The sequence below is a fragment of the Scardinius erythrophthalmus genome (genome assembly GCF_964197995.2).
Source record: "Scardinius erythrophthalmus genome assembly, chromosome: 6".
Taxonomy (NCBI): Eukaryota; Metazoa; Chordata; class Actinopteri; order Cypriniformes; family Leuciscidae; genus Scardinius; species Scardinius erythrophthalmus.
The window spans coordinates 9,495,400-9,517,333 of NC_138226.1; the positions used below are offsets into that span (position 1 = coordinate 9,495,400).

Sequence of the window (21,934 nt, forward strand, 5' to 3'; positions counted from 1 at the left end):
AGGTTATTGGACACTGATCCACACTCACTCAGAAACGCATCAACACACAATGCACAGATCCTCCTCACACATCATCTTAAGATGTTACCAACCCTGCTGATTCACATCCACTCTGGTTTTTGACACACTTCTCTGTTTGGCCTACAGGTCTTCATGTACATGTTTAACTCCAGTCTTCGCTCTGTAGCGGTTCATCATCACTTCCTTTGTAGAGCATAACAGTACTTTACTGTAGTAAACATGAAATGATTATTATCCTCTTATTGATTTTTAACAACAGACTACTAACTGATGATTTTAGCGTTGTACTGGTAATATTTAAGGAATGAAATTATCAATATGAGTTGGTTACTCTTCTGATTAATTTTTTCCCCATTATGCTATTTTTAAAATGTATTTTTATCTATTTTAATGTGATTTATTAGAATAGAAGTATAATAAACACTCAATGAGGGCAAAATATTTGTACATGTCTTTTATTTCTTCCCTCTGTTTTTCAGCAAAGAGCAGGCAATGCTGAGAAGTTTGATTATGTGAGTCAATTAGCAAAGGATTACAATCATTTTTTCACAGCAGTTGTTTTTGGCTTTGATTAACCTATTCTGATTTCTCTTCTGCAGGTCATGAACTTCTTGAAGAAGATGGCAGGAAATGAATATGTTGGTTTCAGCAATGCCACGTATGTTGAGCTGCAAATTCTGTAGATGTGATCATAGATCATACAGTTAAAATAAGTAGTCCACTTTCAATTTATGTTTTTATGTAATGCATAATTTGTAGGGCTGCACAATATATAGAAATATCGCAAATGTATATATCGCGATATGCATATCGCAACAGCTTGCAATAACTGGGGTCATGAACAAAAGACAAAGAGAAAATCACTCACTGCTCTTGGCTGAATAACTTTTGTAGCTTTATCAGTATACATTTAATTCATACAGTGAAAACTAAGCAGTGTTTTGTTTTTACATTTGATTATTCAGTTTCTGTTGTTAAATAAACCTAATGTAGGCCTTCCTGAAACCCTAAACCCCGTGGTTTACACTGATGTTAAAATAACACTCCTTATGCTACAGTAAAACACTGCTGTTCGCTTTTGTTGTTGGGATGTTTTCGTCACAGAAAGAATGTGAAGGTTATATAATTTTAAATATATTTTAAAGATAATTTAAGTTTATTTTACACACTTTAAGCATTATCGTATCGAATATCGCATTATTTAATGAGTTATCGCTTATATCGCATTTTTCATCAATATCGTGCAGCCCTAATAATTTGCATGGTTGGTTCAATTGAGGCATTTGAATGTTTACATGATCTATCTTAAATGTTCACCTGATCTAGATTCCAGTCGGAACGTGAGTCAGGAGATAGGAATTTCGCTATTGGCTACTACCTGAAAGAAAAGAAGGTTAGTTTCTCGGGGCATATTCAGGGTTTTTCCTGGGTCAAAATTGGTCTTCGGTGGTGGGTGACCGACATGGTCATCCACACACAGCAAAGAGTACCCTAGTACCCACATGATCCGCAAGCCCAATATTGACAATACATGTTAAATTTAAAATAAATACAAAGAAACAGTTTGTGATTTTTTTCTTAACCTATTTATTCAGGAAAAAACGATCACTGTCAGGCTAGATAGTAAAAGAAAGCGATTACAACTTATTTTATATCTATACCTTGACGTTTGTTTCTTTTGTTCCTCGTTGTTAATATTTGGTTGTTCATTCTTTTATTTTATTTATTTTGGGGGCCATTTTCTTCCAGACTGTGGCTGATAATTCAATTTTAAACCTCTTCCAAATTATATATAGACTGCAATTATCAGACACAGATATTACCTGTCACTCTCACTGTCATCCTTTCTTGCCCTCTTTGCAAAAAAAGCTGTGATTTTTCCACGACTGGCTTTCATTGTTTTGAAAGATGGTGGGCGATATGGCAAAAATATCATATCATGATTTTTTTCAGGGAAATCACGATTCACAATTTTATCACGATTCTTTTTATGTTGGTTTTACTATTTTGTGACTTAGCATTACAGCCAAACTAATGTCCATATTTTAAAAACAAAGCCTTAGGTAACAAAATAAAAAAATAAAAAAAGGCAGACAGGGGCGAAGATAAAAATATTTGTCATTATTTTCTTTGTTATTAAAAATTAAGATCAAAGATACACATTACACATACACAACTTAATATACAAATTAAAAAAAGGGTAGTATATTTAGTATAGTATAGTATAGTATATTTTTCTCCTATGGAAGTCAATGGGGACCAGCTACTGTTTGGATAGCCACATTTTTCAAAATATTAATATTAGAAAAATATTAGAAGGAAATTAATAGAGGATTGGAATAACATTAGAGTGCGTAAACTATGAGATAATTTTTATTTTTGGGTGAACTATCCCTTTAAGGACAAGCGGCAGCGTGTTTACTATAACTACTGTCTCTTTAAGAGTTGTGCGCGACGCGTCTACTATACACGCATTTGACAAGCAGATTTTCTCTCAATTTTCTCAAGTTTGCTTTCACTTTAGACATAACCGACTTTGTTTATGTAAACCTTGTGTGTATTTAACAGTATAAGCACAATAAGACTCGAAAGATAACTTAGTCAAGTATCCAGGCGCTGGTAGACAGGCTTTTAGTGCATGTGAGCTTCACATGTACGCGCTGAGGAACTCACACGTAACAGTGCATCAGCACGCGAATTAGCCTAAATGTTTAACCGACAAGGCATTAAAGCACATGCAAATTATGAACTGCAGTGTCCCGTTCCGTTCCGCTGCGTTAACATTTTATGTGAATATACGTCGCGTTGTTCAGTATGTTGGGACCATAGACTGTAAAAAAAAATACAGGGACAGAGGCGCCAGAACAGATATAATGCACGATTCTACGATATTTCTTTAAAAGCAGATCGTGGAGACATTATAATCATCCACGATCAAAAACCCTAAACCACTTCAAACTGGATAGATTTTTTGCGTTTATTTAAAGTTATGTCAGCTGCATGTGCAGAATGCTTGTCACAAGTTGTAAGAGAAGATAAGGCAACTTTTTTTTGACTGCAATTCACACCCAGTGCTAATTCAGCAAAAATATTCTCCGAATACACCACGTGAAACATGGATTCGGTCTTCCGACCTTTAGGATCAGTTGATTTTGATGCGAGGGAGAGAGCAAAGAAGACGGAGAGTGCGCGCGCGGGGGTGGGGCGCTGTGATCGTTCTCTCCGTCAGTAGCCTGCTTCACTCACAAAACCCAATTACAGATCAAATAAGGCTTTGGCGGGACAAAAAATCGTTTTGGCGGCCGCCAAAAAATTTTCAATGTAGGAAAAACCCTGCATATTTTATTAAGTGTCTTTATCACCCTTGATTTATTGCACCCAGCAATCCCTCTATTTCTCTCCTTCACATTTTGTCTGCCTGTTTGTATGCAGTGACTTATTTGTCTATTTAGGGTACATTTACACGACAACTATGTACTAAAGAAATTGCATTTTTCGTGTACAGACGACACCATTGTCAAAACGATGTTGTGTAAACGGCCCCTTACTTACTGGAGTGGTTCGTTGTTTTGATCTAAATTTTGACCTTAACCTTTCGTTCTCTTGTATGCAGTGCTTTCCAGATGGCACAGATATGACTGCTGTTCTGGACTTCTACTTTCAGGTGCGTACTGAGATGACTTTCATTTCTGTGTCACTGTCAGATTGCATCATAAGAGTTATGAACTTGTTGCAAAGCATTCTGGGATTGCATTCCAAAATGTTGACATTGTAACTGAAATACACTACCATTCAAAAGTTTGTGGTCGTAATCTTTTTAATGTTTTTGAAAGAAGTCTCTTATTCTCACCAAGACTGCATTTTTTTTTTATACAAAAAATTATATTATTGTGAAATATTATTGCAATTTAAAATTACGTATTTCTTTTTTTTTATATATTTTTAAAATGTAACGTATTCGTGTGAAGGCAAAGCCATTATTCCAGTCTTCACTGTTACATGATCCTTCAGAAATCATTTTGATATGCTGATTTGGTGCTCAAGAAACATTTCTTATTGGTATCAATGTTGAAAACTGTTGTGCTGTATTTCAATATTTTTGTGGAAACTGAAACATAACAGCATTTATTTGAAATAAATCTTTTGTAACATTACAAATGTCTTTACTGTCACTGTAGATTAATTTAATTTCTCCTTGCTGAATAAAATTGTTCATATTTTATTGAAAATATCTTACTGACCCAAACTTTTAAACGGAAGTGTCTTCCCAGATTAGTCAAAATAGTATGAATCAAAGCAAGAGCTTGTGAATAAGAATCAAATTAGTGACTCCCTGTTGATGCCCAACCCTAGAATTGAAAGTTCAGGCTTAGTTTGGCATGGCACAAGCATGGCAGAATGCAGTCTGGTGACCCTGTCCCTTGACTCGTATCATGTGCCTCTGAGATCATGTGGTGTGTGTAATGGGATCAGCCCACCTGATCACACACACAAACACACAAATGGTCTCATTCTTAGGTTTTTGTCACCAATTAAATCCATTTAAAAAGCTGCCAAATGAAACCTATTGAAAGGCATCCTGGCCTAATCATATTTCTTATTCATGTGTGTTTATTTGTGATTGCGTCTATATGTGCAGCTGTGCTCCATCGAGGTAACTTGTGAGAGTGCTAGCGTCATGGCTGCCACGCTGGCCAACGGCGGCTTCTGTCCAATCACAGGCGAGCGTGTGCTGAGCCCCGAGGCCGTGCGAAACACCCTCAGCCTCATGCACTCCTGCGGCATGTATGACTTCTCTGGACAGTTTGCCTTCCATGTAAGTTTTTGTGCATGCAGGTTCACACATGCATAAACACAGCCACTAAAAAAACAATAGTTCACACAATACGTGTGCTAACTCACCTCCTGTTATTTTGGGGTACTATTTCACAACATAATTTGTACCTCTTTTTCTCTACATTTCACATTTTCCTTGTCATTCTTACCTTTATCTTTGTTCACAACAATATTCGAAGGCCCCATGACATTCCACTTGTTTGTGATATACTGGATGTGGATTAAGGAAAAGGATAGAATTTTAATAAATTTCTACCTGATAAAATATTTTAGAGCTTGAATTAACAAAAAAAAATATATTTATAAAATGTATATAAATGCCCATGGTGTTATATTTTATTATGACTTTTATTGGACTAGACATTACAATTTTATAAAAAAAAAAAAAAAAAAAAAAAAAACAGTTCTTGAGGGGGTGGATTAAAATAAGAAATATCTAGCTTATATTAATGTTTTATCTCTGTTTTAAAACATTTTAAGTCAGCTTGAGGCCCCGCTAGAAGTTTGCTGAGGCCCCTAGTGGGCTATCTATTACCCCTTTTCCACCAAGGCAGAGCTGGTGCTGGTTCGGAGCCAGAGCCTAGTTTCAAATCGGTTCTTTGTTTTTCCACCTCCAAAGCACCAGCTCCGAACCAGTAAAACCGGTTCTTAAGTAGCACCAAATTATTGCAGGGTCTAGAACGGAGCCAAGTAAGAACCGCTTGCGTCAGGGGCTGGGGGCGGGGTTACCGTGACCAACAAGACGAATAGAAACTTGTGACCGCCATTTTTAAATAGCAGCTAGTCGAGCTAATAGCAGCTCGATTATAATATCCGTCTATGTAAGTTACGGCGAGCTGCACGAACGCGTTGGATTCCAATGTATTTTTGCAAACCCATGAGCATCCATAGTATTGCAACGTCCGTTATTGTTGATGGCTTGTTCGAGATGCATCGGAGCGGCGAGGACCGATCGGAGCTGCGGGAGTGTTTGGAGAGCATATGACTCCTTGTGCTTTTAGATCGCTATCGCAGTGCTTTGATGTCATGCGGCGATCGATCTGCGAGAAGCCGATGCATCTCGAACAAGCCTGGCTTGTTTGTGTTTGGCGCTACCGCACTAGCGGTTGCTGGGCAACATGAGACGTATACAGTGACGTAAGATCTGGCTCTGTTGTGGCTCTCTAGCCGGTGGAAAGGCAAACCGGTTCTTAGTAAGCTCGTCAGTCGAACCAACTCTGAACCAGCTTTGGCTTTGGCTCTGGCTCTGAACCAGCACCCGGTTCTTGTTGGTGGAAAAGGGGTATATGATGTATGAGAAAATTACAAAAAACATACCACTCTGAAACATCCTGTGAAATCCGTGCTTGCAAAGTCTGTGCATGAAATCCGTTCTGGACGATCCACTTGTTTGTTAACATTGTCAGGGTCTGAATCGGGCTCGGCTTGGTTTAAAATTTACGCCATCCTTAATATTTACACTAGAGAAGAACTCGCAGTTATGGAGGGGTGGGACATTTCCTGAACACACGCTAAGCGCTGCCAATTATAACACACTGGGCCAGCTAACCAATCACAGAACAATTCGTATTTCGGAAGGAGGTGCTTCACTGAAATCAGCGTGTTCAAGCCAGACTGGGGAGAGAGTTCTGTGTTTAATGTAAAATATGTAAAAAAATATGTATATTTATTTATTTAGTTAGTTAGTTAGTTTTGAACAATCAAGCATGAAACAGTATAGTTTGGGGTTCTAGTACACCCCCAAAATAAAAGTCTTCATTAAAGGGAATAATAGGACCCCTTTTCTTTCAAATTCATTAAACAGTTGTATCACTATAACGCACAGTATTTCAGGACAAAACTCTGTGACTTATTCCCCAACTACTCATGGTAGAACATACGAAATTGTGGTGTGCAATAATCTTTTCTGGGCAAACACACCTTTATATGCTAATCCAAGCACGTTATAACATGAAATATGACAACATAACATGACAAACATAACATGAAAATAAACAACTCTATTAATTCTCAGTGAACTCACCCAGTATCTTCCAGCCAAACATCCACAACATCTTCAACTATTATTCTAGTATTTGTTTGTATATAATTGTTTTTTGTTATTTTAATGTATTTAATTTTTGTCCAGGTGGGTCTTCCAGCCAAGTCAGGTGTGGCTGGAGGTATTTTGCTGGTTGTGCCCAATGTGATGGGCATTATGTGCTGGTCTCCGCCGTTAGACAAACTTGGCAACAGTGTCAGGGGCATCCAGTTCTGCACGGTATGTGAATGTTCTTGTTTCTCAACACACCTACACACAATATAAACACTTAAACATTTATTTTAAAAGTTCTACCCATGTACTGGAAACTAGATTTATTTTTTTGATGATTACCCAAGATATGCAAGGACATTAAACATGCCTTTGTGAAGAGATGTAAAGTATGTGCTTTTCACATGATACATGTAAGACGTGGGATTTGGCGATATGTCAAACATTCACAATATATTTGCAAACTTTTTTTTGCTGGTGATATTTGGTGAAATGAAGCAATATTTATGTTTTTTTATTTTTTATTATTGGTACATATCTTACTGACCCAAATTTTTTGAACGGTAGTGTATATTTACCATCAATATTATATATATATATAATATTATATATATATATAAAAAAAATGTTTAATATATATATATATATATATATATATATATATATATATATATATATATATATATAAAACATTTTTTTTTTTAGAAAGGACACGTTAAATTGATCAAAAGTAACAGTAAAGTAACATTTTACATGCAAATAAATTATGTTCTTCTTTCTATGTTCTATTCATCAAAGAATCTTAAAAACATTTACCATAGTTTCTACAAAAATATTAACTAGCACAACTTTCGAATGACTTTCAAATCAACACATTAGAATGATTTCTGAAGGATCATGTGACACTGAAGACTGGAGTAATGATGCTAAAAATTAAGTTTTAAAATTACATTTTAAAATATATTAATAGAAAAGTTATTTCAATATTACTGTTTTTACTGTATTTTTACTCTATTACTGTTTTACTGTATTACTGCTTTGCTGAGCATAAAAGACAAAAACTGTTTAAAAAAAAAAATCTTTCAAAAACAATACAAAAATCTTACTGACCCCAAACTTATGAACGGTAGTTCAGTTGTTTATTGCTATGTTTTGTTACTGTTTCAGTTTAGTTATTTATTCATTTAAAAACTGAGTGTAAAATTATAGATTATTTTTTACTAGATTTGTACAGTATTTTACAGTTAGGTTAATACATTAATATTATATTGAATTATATATTGAAAATTGTAGAGGCCTAAAAATTATAGAGATTTATTTTTTTGTTCTGCTATATTGCCTAGCTGTAGTTACATATCTGCAATTAATACAATAAATAGAATTTGTGTTTAGAAATATGCTTTTATGCTTTTCATCTATAGTTCGTCTTCTCTGTTTGCTGTATTTTTGATCCCATGATCCTGTCCTCATGAGTGGTTCCCATCGTATAACTCTGAAATGATCAGAATCTGTCAGTGTTATTTTAAGGTCTTTCTGAGAACCAGCACTGGTTCAGGGTCTGAATATCTCGACAGCCTCTCAGACCCTTGTAAAAGGTCAAGGAATCTATAATTACTCCTTGTGTGTCTTACTGAAATCAGAGTCCATGTCTGGGATTCAAGAGTGGGTACAGTCGACGACCCCAGGAACGGAACCAGAGCTAATTGGTGGAGTTAATTAAAGGATGGGCAGTAAGACCAGGATTTTTTATCATGGTATAAACAGTTTGACACATTTCTACAGTCTCACGGTCACAGTAAAGACTGGCTAGTCAGGGGGTCATAAAACAGCAAATGGCCGTAATATTAGACATTCAGACGTTCCTGCCAACTCTTTCTTCAAATTCAGGGAGTGTTCTGCATATTTGAGCCCTTTAAATCATAGTTTATGAGGTGAATTGCAGTTTCAAGGTCAGCTTCAAGGTTTAACTGCTTGTGTTACACAAACTTCAATGTCTTAAAAGAAAATTTCTTGGTTTCTGATAGCAGAACAAAACGGTAGATGCGGATATAATTATTAATTATTATTAATATAACTATTTATAAACTATTATTATTTTACAAATAGTATACACATAATCTATTATTATTACCAATAATAATAATAATAGTTTATTAATATAAGGACTTAAAAACATTATCTTAGCTGAAAGGCTAAAATGGAGATGTAGCACATGGTAATTTGCTTCTCAGGTCCTGAGAAAGAGTTTTTCTTTTTTTTAAAGGGAATTGAAATTGAATATACTTGTAAAAATGTGGTTTCTCCTAACCCTGAAAATGCAGTAAAATATATTAAACTGGCGTTTCACACTTACAGTGGAAGTCTAATGGAAAGGCAACTTAAATTTTGCTTATGTCTAAAACAATGGACCAGTAAATCATTTCCTAATCAACATCACACTTCTAAACCTTGAAATGTCACCTTTTTATGAGATTAATTTTGATTACATTTTCAGAACGGCTACACAAAAATAAACAACAACAAGCTAAACATAAGGAACGGATACTGTTGGCACTGCTCGAAATGTCACCTTTAAAGACTATATAAAGATCACATGAACTAAACCTCACCTGACCCTGAAAACAGGAACCTGAGGAGTTTAATGACATTGTGATGAAGTTTAATTTCAGCATTATGATGATACAAAGGGCTCTAATGAAAACTTGAAATGCACTGCACAATCTCCTGTCACTAGCAGACCACCTAGAGACACTCAACGGCACGCAGACATACACAGTTGTGTACGCTTTGAGCCTTTGACCTCTCAGACTGACTCCTGTGGCTTTCTGTCCTGTTGTAGGATCTGGTGTCCTTGTTCAACTTTCACAACTATGACAACCTGAGGCACTTTGCCAAGAAGCTCGATCCTCGCCGAGAGGGAGGAGACCAGCGGGTGAGTGTCCTCTTCTATTTGCCAGCCAGTCTTGCCCTCCCCACTTGCCCCATCGGAGCGTTATACCACGTCTTGTATGATTGACGGCACATAATAATTTACTTAAGACCCTGAACCTGAGAATACTGCAGAGAAAGCTTATTTCCACTAAACACCTGGGTACAGGGCCCAGAGTCACACATGCACAAACACCGCGCCCCCTGCTGGAGCATTTTGACACTACATGCCTAGTTAGCTAGCAATATTACAACCCAAAGAGTTTTGTTGGTTTCGGCTGTTTTTGCTGTTCTGTCGTCTCAATGAAGCAGCACAGCTAAAGCAGCGAGAAAAGAGCAGTGCTGATTCGTCAAAGTCCTCAGCTCTGCATGAGATTTTATTTTTGCATGTTGAGTGCCACCTCTTAATTTCCCATGTTTTATGCCGTTTTAGCCAAAGAGATTTTTGTTTGCTTGCTTCAGTCTGCATCCTCAGATTCATAATCGGCAGGCCCAGATGGAATCTGTAGACTTTTTAAACTTTTGAAAAATCTGTGGAATGCATTTAAGCATGGTAAATTGTAGGGATGCTCCGATACCAGTTTTTTCAGAACCGATCCGATCCGATACCAAAAATTCTGAGTATCGACCGATACCAATACCGATCCGATACCAGTGCAGTTTTTTTTTTTTTAAATCAAGTAGAATTTCTGTAACTCTGTGTGTTGAACTGATAATCACTATTTTGTGTTAAACACAATCTACTTAATACAGACTAGACAACTTAGTTATAAATAAAAATAAAAAAAAATGTATGATCATAATCTATGACAAACATGCTATTATAAACTAGATTAGTGGATAATTCATCAGTAAAATTTATTCTAGAAAAATCACAAGTGTAGTAATAAATCTGGTAAAACTTTAGACATTGCAATTTGTATTGTTGTAAAATACATTCATGAAAAACAAGATTTAAAAAATGTAGGCTATTAAATTAAGAATTTTTTTTATAGCGCAGCTGAAGCAGCAACATATGAAAGATAGGGCAGAACAAGAAAGTCTATTAATAATCTTTCATTGCGCAAAAGTATTATAATACTAAAGGCTCCAATACAGTGCGGCACAAAGCGCTTATGCACAACCCGTGTGCAGAATGATGCGCTCGAAGCAACACGAGTCACAGCGCGCAGCGCGTCGAGTCCACATTAAACACAGTTCAAAGCACTGAGGAAATACATATTGATGCGTAGTGTATTATTCAGTATCTATCTTTGCAATAGTTTATTCAGCCTTTTCTTTTAACAGTTTTAAATTTCAGTTACTGTGCGCGTGAAGAACAGTCATAGCGCTCTACTCCATTGAGATCCAATAGACACCCGGTAGAAAGTAACATGATTAAGGTACAGCAATACAGACCAGCAAGATAAAGTCATTTTATGTGAAACCATAGAACTTTATCTACAGATCAAGTACAATAATATTAACATTGAATCATCTTGTTGAGAGTTTCATCGCGTAGACTGACGTAACCGAACGCGCTGTTTGAATGCTGGAGAATGATTGACAGCTGCAGCGGAGGAAAGAGTTTACGTGAACTTGAATTTAACGACTTAAATATTCATTTCTACCCAATATTAGACTATTAAATGGCTTCTGAACACTTATAATATAGTGCACGAAAACTTTATAGTGCTTTATAATACATTTGTGCCTTTTGTGGGGCTTAACAATGACAGAATAGTAATACGCACAATATCGGATTTGGATCGGCTTCGTCTGTTCGATACCCGATCCGGCCAAAATGGCAGTATCGGAGCCGATACCGATACTGAATATCGGTTCGGCGCATCCCTAGTAAATTGTGTTACACATAGCTAAAAAAATAGCTTTAAAAAAAAAAGTTAAAATATTTAAACCTGAATTCAGACCCGATTTAAAAAAATGACAAAAATCAATGTAGAGACAATTTTCCTGTTGAAAAAAGTAATAAAAAAATAAAAACATGTATTTTACAGATTCGTGCAAACCCCAATTATTTAATAAGAAAATTAATTGTTGCACATGAAATTTGACTGTCAAATTTCATTTGAAATTATTATTATTATTATTACTTTATTTAAAATACTACATGTATAATCTGTCTATATAGTTTGTATTCTATATTTCTGTATTATTAATTATTTGTATTTTACAATACAATGTAAAATATGACACTATTTTGTATTATTATTATTATTATTATTATGTGATATAGGTTGATGTACGGCCGAACATATAATAATGATCATGACTTAAATCCGACGAGTACAACCTAAATGAGGCATGTGCAATTTTTATGATCTTCATTATTAAATTTTCCTCAGGGGATAACAATGTCACTTGACTCAATAATATTATTAATAAAATATCTATATAATATAATATAAAAAATATATACAGTAATATAAAATATGATAAATACAATAACGCACTCGCACATATAATGTATGTGTGTGCATTATTGTATTTATCATAATATTCTATATTATTTATTATATTATTCAATCTAAAATGTAATAAAATGTAACTGTTATTATTTAATGTGATGTATGTACATCCGCTTAATCTGAAATCATATCTGAAATCTGCGTGCACAGATTCCGTGTGGGACTGGTCATCAGTTAATAATGATCACGACTTACTGCCTACTGACACCTAAATGAGGCATGTGCAATTTGTGTGATAAGACGCACCTGTTTTGACATTTGCCCAGCTTTGTGAATACAAGGGCTCGCTTTGTTTTTGTTGACTAAAATCACCATATTGAACAGTGTGAGTCTCACACTTTCCCTGGAGGCCCCTAAAAAACTAATCTGTTCTCCGTGTTGCTCAACACAGCAGCAAACCTTTGGACCCATGGATTACGAGAGCCTTCAGAAAGAGCTGGCTCTCAAAGACACTGTGTGGACAAAAGTCTCGCCCACTGAGTGCAATGAAGACAGTTCCACTACTGTAGTCTACAGGATGGAGAATGTCAGAGATGGCAACTAAAACTGACCTGAATAACCTCAACGAGCTTTTTGACAATATATATTTATGTAAATGAACAGTTATTTATTTTCAATGAATCTCATTCTGGACACGTGTATGGTTTGTCACCAGAGTCACTGTATCTTTCTCAGTGAATATGAATGACTGTGGTTGAGGATATGGACTTGTGTGCCTTGGCTTCTGTTTTATCTATCTGACCTAATGGTGGACGTTAGGTGCAGTGTGATTTATAGGCTTTGTATTCTCTCAAAGACCAGCAGTTGTTTTTGTTTTTTTTGGTGGAAGTTTAGGATTGGCTGCTGAACGGAGACTGCAGGTGGTTTTGTTTTTCATTACAATGGCATGTTGTGGTCATGCATAATTGACGCCTCTTACCACACATGGAGTCTTTTAGTGTGGCCTTTAACTTGATGGTGTCACGACCACGTGAATGTTCTCTGAAACTTTTTGCAGGAAGTACTGTATAGGTGGTCGGACAGGATGACCTTCAGTCAGAATTACAGCAATAGCTCACCCAAAAAGGAAATTTCAGTCATTATATGCTTACCCTCATGTTGTTTTGACCCCATATGTAGTTGTTGTTGTTTTTCTGTGGAACACAAAAGTACATTTTAGTTCAAATCAAACTAAGTTTCGATTAGCGCCTGAAGTGGTTTTATTTTTGGAAATATGGTGCCCTTATCAGCAAGTTTTTAAGTATTATATATATTTTGTTTTTATATGTGTGTTGCTAAAACAAAAGTAAAGCAATAGTGCGTCCAAAAAATGAAAATTCTGTCACTATTTACTCGCACTCATGTAATTTTGACCCTGTATGTTGACTTGCAGTGGAACACAAAGGTACATTTTTGAGGAATTTAAAATTTATGCAGCTTTTTTCCCACTTTTCATCCAAAATACCCATAAAAAAGGCTTCTGAAGCTATATAATAGCTTTTTCTGAGGGAAAAGAAAAATAATTATTTACTGAAAATTTTCTGCCTGTTCTTCACATAAAACTATTATATGACACTTGGGGCCCTATTATACACTCGGCACAATGCAGCGCCAAGCATGACGCAAGTGTGTTTTGCTAGTTTCAGCCCGACGCAGTTATCATTTTCACGTCCTGCGCCACGTTGTTAAAATAGAAAATGCATTTGCGCCTATTTGTGCGCCCATGGGCGTGCTGGTCTGAAAACGATGTGTGTTCAGGTGCATTGTTGGTGCGTTGCTATTTTGAGGCAACTAAAATAGACTGCACCATTGACCAACAAAAACCTGGTCTAAAGTCAATGGTGCAATATTTTTTTTGTTATTTAAAGAGCGCACTAGTAATGTGCGCCTATAGGCGGGTCCACAACGCGCGTACACTCTGCTTATTAAACACACAGGGACATGCAGCAGCACACAAAATAGCCAAATATTAAAAATAAAAGGATTACAATGCAAAAGATTATTATTGTGTACATAAAGATATGGTGGAATCCGGGTTGTCCGGTAGATGATCTGCTTGCACGCTGTAACCTCGCTCACGAACAGATCCGTTTGCGCTCTGGAGACGCGTTCAGTCTTTCCGCTTGCAAATTCCGCCATGTAAATAGCGAATCCGCCATGGCACGAGCGCAAATAGCTTTTAAAGGGAATGAGAGATGAGACTCTGGTTGGTTTATTTCACATTATGCCCAAAACACACCCATTACTCATTAAGAGAATAGGGACAACCCTTTTAGACCATGCGCCGCACGCGCCAAGCATTTTTCCCGGATGAAACCTTCAAAAGTGGATCTGGACAAACCCTAAGAGCACCTGTGCTTTAGACTATGCGCTTAGTTCGTTGAAATAGGACCCTTGGAATGTAATGTGCAAGTCATGTACTGTATATTTATATATCAGGGGCTGCGCAGAGTAGTCGACTATAATGCTCTGCCATGATGCTTTAAGCTTGACTGTCGACAAGTCGCTGATCATGACCTATAGAGGGTGCAACAGGATAAGAAATCTTTGACGTCCACTTTTACGTTCCTATTCCATCAGTTAAAACGACAAATAAATGCCTACTCCGAGAGCACTCCACAAGATGTTTGAATAACTGCCTGTTCCTCATACAAAACTGTTATATAACTTCAAAACACTTGGAATATAGTGCACAAGTCATATGGACCCCTTTTTATGGTTGTTTTTTGGTAGTTTTTGGAGATTGACAGGTTACTATAAACTGTTGTTCTATTGAAAAGAGCTGCATGAAGGTTCAGAAATGTTCCTTACATGAAGGTGAAGTAGCATTTAACTTTTTGGCTGAACTGTTTCTTAATTGCTTCTCCCTTAGGACACAATATGATCCAAAAGTAAGGTTAAAAGGACTTGTTGACCCAAATTAGTTACTGATTTCTAGATTAGTCGCATGCGTTTCTACTGAATTGCTTGTCTTGATGTCTCCATGTTCTGAACGCTGTTTCAATGTGCAGTTCTTGCATCATAGAGCCCCACTAGTATTGCTCAGCCTTATTTAAGGTGAAATCAATAATGTTACACTCCTTCCACTGTTCCGTCTGCTGTCTATTATCATATATTATTGCTAAAAACATTTATGCACCTTGATAATTCAGAATGTCGGTTTATATCATACTAAGCTTCAATTAGCTTCAGCAGTTGTTTTATTATGGGAAAGATGCTGCCTTTATTAGGTTTTTAAGTATTATATATATAAATTTGTTTTTTTATGTGTTGCAAGAACATCTTTTAATTTGTTTTAGTTAATTATATATATACATATATGTTGTAATCAAAATTATTCAACCCCCATTGCAAATCAGGTTATTTTGGTCAAATTTACAGACCTTTCAGCTGTTTGTAATGAGCAAATCAAACAAAAGTAATAGAAATAGCTCAACACAACAAATGTTTAAGTCGATTCCCCAAATTCAACTGAAAATGCAACTTTTAATGACTTCCGCAGTCTCAAAATTATTCATAGCAAGCATCTTTATGATTCTTCATGAGGATTCTATTCATTAAAAGTTGCATTTTCAGTTGAATTTGAGGAAACCACTTGAAACATTTGTTGTGTTGAGCTATTTCAATGACTTTTGTTTTATTTATTAATTGCAAACAACTAAAAGTCTGTACATTTTGTAAAATACGATTTCCAATGGGGGTTGAATAATTTTGATTACAACTGTAAATATATTGCAGTGTATACATATTAATGTCTACATTATAAATAAATTTTATTTTTGTATAATTTACTATATGCTTTCACAAGCTTGTGTACAGTATATCTGCAGAAACTATTGTGGGCTTTGTTGCTTAGTTTCACTATTTTTGTGTGTGTGTTTTTGTATTATTATTTTCATGTCATGGTCTTATGCTGCTTCAGTCATATGCTTTTAAGGAGAAGTGTTTGTCATGATCTTACTGACAGCTTAAACAGTCAATGAGTTTATCGCTTGAGGAAGCTGCTCGCTCTGATTCTAACAGAACGGCTGTCAAAATTCCTTATCACAATATATATGATTTCTGATTTCACTCATAATGTCATAACAGTTCTGTTTATTTTCTCTTGTTTTCTCATTGTGTATCTGTGTCATTTGTTCTGGTTTTATTTGTTGTATCATTAATAAATGTATTAATCTCATCACATTGTTACCTGAAATCAATTGCTTTCGCTTTTGTTGTTGTTTTGTGTTTTAGAAATGATGAAGGGACACTAATTATTTTGTTTTCTAAAGTGTCCAAAAAAAAAATTCATCCTCGTTTGCCATAGTTTTACTTAAAGGTATAATATGCAAGAATTTTGTATCAAAATATCCAAAAACCACTTGCACAGTGTTATATATTTCTTTCAATTGTGTACTTCCATTATTCTAAATGTTTCCAAGAATTTGTAAATTCAGAGAAATTCACAATTTTAAAAAGTGGCCGTCCCTGTTCACTTGTCGCCTGTCAATGACGTAATATCCGCGTTATCCCTGGTTTCCGCTTGTACTGCCATAGCCATGGCGTAACCATGGCGACAGACGTGGACAACTGCGTAGTGTGTAACGTCTAGCAGTGTTCTTGTTTCGTTCAAACATTATGGACCATGGCGAACTAAACATTTTAGGAGAACTAAAATGAGGATTAATATCGGTGTGGCGTTTCCGAGATGCTAAGAGCTCCACGTCCGCGATTAACTTGGACTTGACAGCTTCACGAGTCACGACTTGACAGGGACGCCGCTCTTGCATGTACGCTATTAGACAGATGAGCAAATGTACATAAAACAAATCAATGTTATATAGCTCTACATGATGAAATGTGAGAATATGATCAGTATCACTCATCCATAAACATGATTAGATCCATCAGCATGACAGCAAGTCCCATCATTCCACTTATCACTGCGTCATCAATCTACGCCTTTGTTATTGTAAGAGGTTAGCGACCCTTAGCGATGAAAAAAATTAGCCTACATATTGTATCTTTAACATATTGTAGCCTGCACGAAAACCACAGGTTTATGACTCCTGGACAGCTTCAACAATCCTCATCACAAAAACATAACGGATAATATCTCTATGAAAGGATTCCTATGGTCATGGAAAATCTGGAAGTTGCAAGGAATTTTCAAATTGTGATTTTTTTTTTCAGGAAAAATAAAATCGTAATAAATGCTTTCACATTTATTATAAAGTATAATTTATATATAAAATTGTGTATTATATATAATTGAATATAATTCTAACATTTTTTTTTTAAATATAATTATAAAAAAATGTTTTTATTATATTTATACAAAATATTTTCTCATCTAAAAGATCATCTTTTTGTAAACATTTTTTAAATCTTTATTCAGTAATGGTGCACGACTGGAAAGGGCATGTATATTCATCACTCAGAAGGTGGGAACTGTTTTTGTTTGTTTTGTTTTTTTAAAGAGCTGCTGTCCCGTGCTTCTCTGCTGCCTTCTGTTGTGCTTTAGTGTTGAATTAATGTTTAGTCTGTCTTTGAAATGTATTGTTTATCAGTTCTCAGCGCACCCTGTTCTCATTGGCATGAGGTGATGAAAGAACCTTCCATTGATCCAGGAAGAGAAATGAAGCTGTGCAGGAACAGCAAGCACATGAAGCACCCCTGTGTAAACCTGAGGTTTTTGTGCTAAATAGTTAGTGATGCTTCCCACATTTTGGACTTCCTTGTAGTCAACTTTCTCTCTGTGACTATTTATTACATTGATTACATTCTATTTATTTACATTTGTTGTTAACTTTCCCTTGTGATCCATACTTCATTAGAAATGCAGCTGAATATGTTTAATTCATCTTTTGTTATGTTGATGTACAGTTACATTCCAAATACTTGATTTTGAGACAAATATTAAGATCTGAAGATCATCATCATTTTACCCCTCATATGTAGTAGTTTATGCTTTGGAATGAAACTGTATGTTCATTTTTTATTTATCCAGCGGCTCTAATGTGAATCTAAACACTGACTCATGTTACATGTTCATTCATACAGCAGCGGTTGTGGGTCACATGCTGATGGCACACTGCAACTTGATACACTGACATCTATCTAGCTTGCTTTCTAATTTACTAGCTTCCTAGCAAGGGTCTGCAAAGATGTTATATAACATTCAAAATGACCTTAAAGCAGTTTTAAACATTAAACGCAAGTTTGTCTTGCTCTAGTTGACTTCATCTGAAATTAGCATGCACATTTCTGGAGAATCAGGATTACACGTTATAGCAGACGGGAATAGTGCCCTTTTTTTCAATTTAAGACATTACACTGACTTGTATGTAATTACATTGATATAGATTATAATTAAACACACACGCATTGGGACTGATATTTCTCGGATGATATTTTGGGCCAAAGACACTGACACCTTCTCCCACTTCACTCTATGTCTGTGGACAGGAAAGCGAGAATACTGAATATTTTAAGATAATAAGTATATTGTATAATTAAAATAAATATAATGTAACTTATTTATTACTTCAAATTGTTCAAGTCATAATTATTTTGTTACTCCTTCTTTAGTAGTTTTTTTTTTATTTCATGCATTGTACGCCTATTTCTTTTTTATTTGATGTTTATCGTCGATAATAAGTAAAAAATCACACAAATCAAAGTTTTAAAAGGCCCGTTCACACCAAGGACGATAACTATAAAGATAACGATAATATATAGTTCTAAATATCGTTCTCAATTTTAAAGAATAGCAGACTTTAAATCCCAGCTTTAATGATAACGGCACAGAGAAAATATATCGTTGGAATCACTTTAAAAGAATGATTTTATCCAGCTGGTGAAAGATAAAAACATTGACAGCCAATCAGAATCCATCCTGCTGTTACGAGCTCGAGCATTTAAAGCGGCAGACGAGCACGAGCGTAGAATAAACAGAACGATATCGCCGCTGGTGTGTATCTTTATAGTTATCATTCTTTGTGTGAATGGGCTTTAACGATAAAGATACAGTTCTAAAATTCATTCTAAATATAAAAGGATAGCAGAGTCCACACCGTAACTATAACGGCACAGAGAAACGATATCGTTGTAATCACTTTCCAAAAGGTTTCTTTCCTGCTTATGGGTGGTTAAAACATTAACAGCCAATCAGAATCCATCCTGCTTTAAAGAGCTCGAGCATTTAAAGTGACAGACGACAAACCTGCAGCGCGAGCTTAGAATAAACAGAGCGTTATCGTTCTTTGGTGTGGACGTTATTGTTATCTTGTCGTTATTGGTGATAACGAGCGTTTAGACTAGCTATGTCCCAAAATTTGGTAACAGGGTTATTAACATTTTCTCCAGGGACATGAAATTTTGAGTAGCCTATCTGAATGTATTATCATTAACAAGTTTGTCATCTCTCTTTTTTGTTTTTAATGTACAGTTTTGTTTAGGGTTAAATTCAAATGTTTATGCGCTGTAAAACTGATCCAGTTTGCAGACATGTATTCGAACATCTGATGGTTATTCTTATTTATTATTTTGGTTGGTTTATGATTACGTTTTTGAACAAAACTTGAATAACAAAGGCAGAAAAAATGTACAAAGGAGAATTGCAGCAAGATTGGCACTTTTTTTGTAAGTCGTCTTGTTTCTGTTTTGGTATTTGAGATTTGCTGACTAACATTAAGGCAGGGATTCCCAAAGTGTGGTACGATGATTAAGTTAATGATCAAGGGTTGCTGATGCCCCCTAGCGGTGCTTTTCTGTCTCACAAGCTTTAAAACACAAGTTTGCATGTAAAGTGCATGAAGGTTTTCTTCTTCTTTTTGCATGGCTTGCTTGTTTGTTTTATTTTTATATAATCAGATGCTGCTTAAAACCAAATTTATCCTGCTAGAAAATCAAATTAAGTCATGTTTTGATTGAGGCAAGTGTCTTAATATTAAATATTAATCAGCTCGACAGTTTTCAACATTGATAATAAATAAGAAATGTTTCTTGAGCAGCAAATCAGCACATTAGAATGATTCCTGATGGATCATGAAGACTGGCTGCTGAATAATTCTAGAAATTTCCATAACTTTTATAATGTAAAAGTCACAGTAATTGCAAACGATTGTTTTAATTGTTTAGAAGTTACCTAATTAAAAAGTAATATAAAATGAGAAAATATATGCATATTATTATATGCAAGGCTTAAAATGCAACACTCAATTTGTCGAAAAATGTAGGCGTTTATGTTTCAATGCACTTAATTGAAGTTGCATTTTTGATTGGATGTTTCCTCTCACCAGTTCTCTGTTCATTTCTGTCCACTAGAGCTAAAGGAGACGCTCTGGAGGCGTCCATTTCTGCCCACCATCTGTCCATAATAACTTATTTCTATTCCACAAAGGCTCTTTTGTATCATTCCAGGTGAAATCTGTCATCAACCTCCTCTTTGCTGCCTACACAGGAGATGTGTCTGCTCTGAGAAGGTACGGAGTTCTTTATTGCCTAAAAGTCTCTTCAGTGTTTTCTATTCTACCTCTGTAACATTTCCCTTATGGTGACTCCAGGTTTGCACTGTCCTCCATGGACATGGAGCAGCGGGACTATGACTCCAGGACAGCGCTTCACGTAGCAGCCGCTGAGGGTACACCACTGCACATGCCGTCACTTTAGTTAGGGGTCAAGAACCATTGGGATCTGTTAGCTTGGTTTAGATTATATCTGTTGGTATCTGATTGTCTAATGTAAATATAAGTCTTCAGATATTATAGCACTGGGGAGTTATCTAGATGAAATTTCACTCTTCTGTCTTCTAAACTCCAGTCTGTGTGTGTAAAAAAATCTCTCTCTCTCTCTCTCTCTCTCTCTCTCTCTCTCTCTCTCTCTCTCTCTCTCTCTCTCTCTCTCTCTCTCTCTCTCTCTATATATATATATATATATTCCTTTTGATTTTAGGACATGTTGAAGTTGTGCGTTTTCTGCTAGAGGCCTGCAAGGTGAATCCTGGTCCCAAGGACAGGTGAGAAAAAACACTCCAACATTCAGCCACCAATACCTGGTTCATTTACTTTTGATTTTTAGAGTAAATATTCAATTTCTTAGCCTTTTTATTCAGAAATTAAGTGACTGTATTTTAAGTAATTTGACACACATTGCACTCAGAATTTTACACAGGTAAAAGTAGGAAAAGCAAAAACAAAAAAAGTACAAACATAGTACAGTCACAATGCATAGTACAAAGAGGTTCCACAGCCTTTCAATATAAATAAGAAAAACAACTGCTTAAAATGAGGCAGAAGGATAAAGGATATTTTATATGTAATTTTATATTATTATTATTACCATTGTCACCTCTGCCATAATATCATAAATCCAAAAAAGGGAGAGAGAAGAATATAATTTGAAAAAATATGTTTAGAAATTTAAGTTATTTATATAATTTTAATGTATATACATTCATATTTTATAATTGTAATTTATATAATAATTATTTTGAATAAATAAATATATTTTACATTTCTCATAGGAACATACATCTCCAAAGTTGTAAAAATAAAGACATATTAAAGGGATAGTGACCAAAAATGAATATTAGCCCATGATTTACTCACCCTGAAGCCATCCTAGGTGTATATGACATTCTTCTTTCAGACGAATACAATGGGAGTTATATTAAAAAATGTCCTGG

At 35.4% G+C, this 21,934-nt stretch overlaps 1 protein-coding gene across 5 annotated transcripts in view; it reads left to right on the forward strand.

Annotated features, from left to right (window-relative positions):
* Positions 1 to 21,934, forward strand: part of glsb (glutaminase b) — a 60,632-nt gene that overhangs the window by 36,710 nt on the left and 1,988 nt on the right. For 2 of the 5 annotated variants that reach the window (XM_081368629.1, XM_081368630.1), the window contains exons 8-17: positions 501 to 533; positions 621 to 679; positions 1,348 to 1,414; positions 3,635 to 3,685; positions 4,661 to 4,837; positions 6,986 to 7,117; positions 9,729 to 9,821; positions 20,671 to 20,732; positions 20,814 to 20,890; positions 21,202 to 21,265. In XM_081368629.1, the coding sequence (XP_081224755.1) occupies positions 501 to 533; positions 621 to 679; positions 1,348 to 1,414; positions 3,635 to 3,685; positions 4,661 to 4,837; positions 6,986 to 7,117; positions 9,729 to 9,821; positions 20,671 to 20,732; positions 20,814 to 20,890; positions 21,202 to 21,265 (815 nt within the window). Of the gene's footprint in view, positions 1 to 500; positions 534 to 620; positions 680 to 1,347; positions 1,415 to 3,634; positions 3,686 to 4,660; positions 4,838 to 6,985; positions 7,118 to 9,728; positions 9,822 to 12,676; positions 14,236 to 20,670; positions 20,733 to 20,813; positions 20,891 to 21,201; positions 21,266 to 21,934 lie in introns of those variants that run through there. The other 3 variants (XM_081368633.1, XM_081368631.1, XM_081368632.1) reach the window with 3 other exon arrangements.